General features: G+C 48.0%; 1 protein-coding gene across 1 annotated transcript; it reads right to left on the bottom strand.

The window, feature by feature from the left end:
• Positions 1–267: 267 nt before the first annotated feature.
• Positions 268–2,102, bottom strand: LOC126536732 (very long chain fatty acid elongase 7-like). Its single transcript, XM_050183747.2, has one exon. It carries the CDS (start codon positions 1,682–1,684, stop codon positions 800–802), a length of 885 nt encoding a protein of 294 aa, XP_050039704.1. The 5' UTR covers positions 1,685–2,102; the 3' UTR covers positions 268–799.
• Between the last annotated feature and the right edge of the window lie 2,870 nt (positions 2,103–4,972).

Below are 4,972 nucleotides of genomic sequence, written 5' to 3'. Positions count from 1 at the left end.
ACCTCGTACTTAGCGCCAGAACGCCACATCTACCGAATACCTGAAGTTGATCAGAAGCATAATGCTTTTTTAATACGTTGTGCTTCGCGGCACCAAGCAAACTAACTGGAAGTGCTTAAGTGCTCATTTTACGTGCCCATTTTACGTGCTTAAGTGCCCATTTAAGGATGCATTTCTGCACAGTTGCATAGGTAGTGCTCCGAAAAAAGAAATCTTGCGTGAATGCGGCTTCAACAATGGCTGACCGCGAAATAAGAAAACAATGAATCAGATAGTTCGACCCGTTTTATTAAAACAAAGCATAGACTTTTCGCAAGAAACTCAACATAACGGTAAATGAAACAGTCCAACAAGATGATGCAGGTGTAGCTTGTCGCTTGCGGTGTGAAACAATAGTAGGCGGACCGTGCAAAATCACACTGCTATGGCAACAACAAAAATATAGTAAAAACAATAGTATTACGTGGAATTTCTACTCATTCACACAACAGGAAAGCTGTAAAACGCTGAGAGGCTAATGAGAATGAAGTACATCGCTGAGAAAAAAATATTCCGACAGATGTTTACGGCACATCAGATGCCTGCTAGTAAAGCGTCACGCGAGACTGTCCAAACATAAGTCGCCGCTCAAAGACAAGCTGTTCGGAATAACTGCTTGCGTTCCCACCAACGCAGGATAGAAAACATCGCCTTTAACAAAAAAACAAAGCGTGCAAAGGCGTCGTCGACGCCGTACTCACACGGTAGTCACACTAAGCTAGTCTTCAAAACATGTCCACACTGTAATGAGTCTTGCAACTTAGGCTTTCTTCGGCCTGTCTCCGGGAGACCGTGCTGTTGCCTGAGTCTGGCCGACGTCACTGTCTACCTGTTTCGCAGCACTCTTGCGTCCTTTCCTCTTGATGTACTCATGAATGTAGAAGTTTATAAAGAGCACCAAGCCCAGCAGGCCTTGCGCAAAGGCCAGGCCGATCATAATGCGCGGGTATCCGCAGTCATAGACGAGCGGGATGCAGATGTGAATGAGCAGCACGACGAACTGCGTGATCTGCATCGTGGTGATGTACTTCTTCCACCAGAGGTATTGTTGCACAGATGGTCCCAGGCATGCCAGGAAGTAATAGGTGTACATGATCACGTGCATTCCAGCGTTGACGCACATGCCGAGCAACACCTGGCCGTCACCTCCGAAGGCGAGCCAGAGCCAGCCGCTCCAGACGACCAGGGCGTGGTGCGAGACATGAAGTGCGGACAGGTGGGAGTACTTCTTGCGCAGCAAGAAGAAGAACGTGTCCAGGAAATCGCCTATCCTGACGAACAGATACCACCACGAGTAGTGAAGCAACATGAGAGAGTGATAGTCGGTTGAGTGTGTCATGCCTTGGCAGAAGACGCTGTAGCCGCCGTACCAGAAGGAGTGCTGGAAGAACTTGAACATGAAGAACACGTTGAGCACCACCATCGAGAAGTTGTAGGCCATGATGGCCGGCTTGAGGTTGTACGGCTGCCGGTTGCGCATGAACCGCGGTCCCCCGTGGTACACGATGTACAAGTACAGCCCCAGCACGGCGACGATGAAGCGTATGTCACCGATAAACAGCATGTCCTTGGTCCTGGGGTCCCTCTTGGACATCAGGTAACGCCATGCCTCGGTAAGGGTCGCCGTCACGCCGCCAGACTCCATCGTGCCCCTGAGCGACTACCGTCGCCGCTGCCCGGTGCTGCTTCTTTTCTGTTCGCGGTGCGACAGAGTGCTTTGAACGCCGTTTGCGGGGGAGCTTTCTCCACAACAGAACACTTGATTCAGGCCGTGTGAGCCACGGCTGGGATGAAACGACCGACTTCCCCGCCGACCGCAGCCATTGGGGTCGCGCCAGTGAGGAGATCCGGCGAGGGGAAGAAGGAAGTGAGAGTGCGTTTCCTGACAGATCAGACGCAGCTTCCATTTCGTCCGCCCCACTGCCATGCACCGTCCTGGCGTGCGACAGAACTCCCGGAGAATGCACCGCACGAACCGGTTCCGCGTTCCGCCGCTGTGATCATAAGACGCATAGGGAGGTAACTACATTCAAAACTATACTCGCGGACAACTTTCTGTGGCAATGAAGGGAAAGCTACGGATGCAAAATGCGCACAAGTAAGAGCGCTTCTGAAAAGAGTGCCGTGTTTCAATCCACGTTAGCTTAAGCTGGGAAAGATATAACATAAACACCTTATTACCAACAATTAAATAAGATAAAACACACCACTGAATGTAAAATTTTACTTATTTTGCGGCTTTTCCCTTCCGTGTCAGGCCAAACGCGAAAACGTCTTATCTGAAGCAACGTCGATTCAACGTCTGTTCCGAGCAACCACAAGCACGGTCAAACGCTGGCGGACTACTTGGCACCGTGACACATGTGCAGCAGCCACGCGCCCGTAGTTTTCCCTTCATTGCCACAAAAAGATGTCCGCGAGTATATCTGTCCTTTCGCTAGAAGGCGCATAGCTAATGAAGCTCCAGTCAGCTGCCACCATCTCCCGGTAACGAGAATTTTATGCAAGCCCCCCCCCCCCCTTCGTCGATTCGAAGGAAATAAATCAGCCAGCTGTGCGGCATTGTTTCGAATAGACACACGGGCGTAACGTTCGTACGTCTTTGGCTGTCACACATGTCGCAAGTTGTTGTATTTGTATGCATTGGGACGTCCGCACGCTAATATTTTGCACACTCATTGCTGCTGAAGGACATGAGTGTGACATTAAGACAGTGTCGATCAACGCTGTAAAACTGGCGGGTTATTGCAGCGTAAATGTGACAGGAAACTTAAAGTAAATAAATGATAGACAGGCGATATTTTCTTCTTTCTATTTTCTCCTTGCACGCTGGTGTCATTTTCCGGGACTTACGAAACTGCGGTCCCTGTGGCATCGCTTCCTATCGCCTACGTTTCACACGAACAAAAACGAATGAAAAGCGACTTTTTATTCAGAGTATTAGACGATCTCGAAAATAGCCTCGGAAGTGCATAACCGCTGGGAAGTTGGCGAGCACGATTACTTCTTCCTTATATCAGCTTCGCCGCACAACCAGGACAAACTGAAGGAAAAGCAAGCAGCACGGTAACAGGAAGCATTTCGAAAAGAAGCGAGTGACGAGGAAGTTCCCCCCGCATTGTGTCTTGCCGACTGGGAAGCGTCCTTCGAGAGTGCGAGAGTATTATTTGTGGATCAAGGTGTTACGTGCTATCGGGCGATGTTCTCGACATACGTTGCGTAAGGGAGTTCAATGGCTTCCATTCAGCGCAATAGCAGGAAAAGAATGTCTCAGATTTTGTTAGCGAAGGCGTCCACGTGCCCGCAGACTAAGAACTGGTCTTTGACAAACCTCCGTTTTGTTTATCCCAAGCGCGCCACTGAAGATAAGATGCAAATCAACCACGCTGCACAGTGGAAGTTCAAGGCCATCAGATAAATCGAGCTGGCGTTTATAGCACTCATTTTCCTCAGTTATCTCATCGGTCTAGCAGGTGGCCCCGTCCACGACAGAGCCAAGGACGAGGAAGTATGGCCGTATGTATGACATACAGCCTGCAGAAAGAGTTTATCGACAGGCTTTTAATACCAAAAGTGCTCATGTGTGCGGCAGAAGCGCTAGTGCTTTGTAAAACTAAGCCCAACATTTTAGCTTATAGCCACTCAAAACTTGTGTGAGCTTTTTTATGCATACACTATGGTATCAATGCCTCCCTATCAAGATATCTTCGAGGCTTCGCATAGAACTTGTGGAAGCAGTCTATCCCTTCATGTTCTCTTTCAAGCGATGAAATTCGAAATCAAGGGAAACTTAGTATCATCTAGAGCTGGTGTATGCACAAATGCTTATATGATATACTGCGGATGAATGTCAATGGGAAATAGAAAAAGCCCATGTGCAATGGGCAAGTGGTCTGAACAGAATAATTTCCATCCGGAGTGACAAGGTCAAAAGAAAAAGCCCACGAAGAAATCTAAGTAAAGGATAAATAGATCCGCTGCCACTTGCACTCCTGATAGCATTTGCGCACTGTGGCGTTCACTGTGGGATAAAAAAAGATTTATCCAATCTAGCCATGTGTACGGATACTCGAGCGTTCAAATAAATGGTTATTTGTATTTGTGTGCGCTGGTATATTTTGTGTGTCGTACTGTTGTTGTTTCTTTTTTTGCGTCTCGGGTGATGAAGCTCGCTTTTGACTGTCTTATCTCTGTGCGTGGATTATTTTATGCGTGTATCTCCCTCATATTGTACACCTATTCTCGAGCTCGGCGCTCGGCCTGCATTGTGGCCTCGTGTAAGTGTGTTACTCTGTATACGCGTGTAGGTAGGGACTCACTGTAGTGTGTGGTGCGAACTCGTCCTCGCGTTTTATGTCTGTATGTTCGTGTACATATAGGACTGCACGCGAACTTTATTTACTCCTTTTAGCGAATTGCGCTCAAGATTTCGCGGACCTATGACGTTGCTTCCTCTTATCTTACAATATGTTTCTTATAGTTATTACTATTATGTGGAAAGGAGCAAGCAGTCACCATTAGAGGGTAACAGAAAGGAAAGATATACATCCACCCGAATGTAGCACGAAGCCACGAAGGAAATCCCACGCGGGTTTCTTCGAAAGCAAGCTTCGCAGCTGAGCAAAAAGTTCGTCCATGTCCGGGATTTGAACCCGGAACCAATGCTTTTCCGGGGTGGTCACTGCCATCTGGGCTGACCAGAAAGCTAGCAGCTCGCGGAGTGAGGGCGAATTAATCGTGCAAGGGTTAGTTGAGGTTAGTTTGAAGGTGACAGCAACTTTTTCTGTTATCTTTATTTCAGTGAAAGAAAGGTAATGGCTGCTATTATTAGAAAGCAAAAAAAGCAACAAATTCAGTGCTCGACGTTGTATGATAACGGAAGAAAAAGGGTGCGGGAGTGCGGGGCGAAATCCAGGCCTGTTTTCTCGTGTTT

The sequence above is a fragment of the Dermacentor andersoni genome, chromosome 4, assembly GCF_023375885.2.
Source record: "Dermacentor andersoni chromosome 4, qqDerAnde1_hic_scaffold, whole genome shotgun sequence".
NCBI classification, from domain to species: Eukaryota; Metazoa; Arthropoda; class Arachnida; order Ixodida; family Ixodidae; genus Dermacentor; species Dermacentor andersoni.
Note: the sequence above shows the minus strand (reverse complement) of the source record. Positions and strands in the feature narration are given on the sequence as shown.

Bases quoted from the DNA above. Each gene is read 5' to 3' on its own strand.
- LOC126536732 (XM_050183747.2), bottom strand. From the start codon at position 1,684: ATGGAGTCTGGCGGCGTGACGGCGACCCTTACCGAGGCATGGCGTTAC.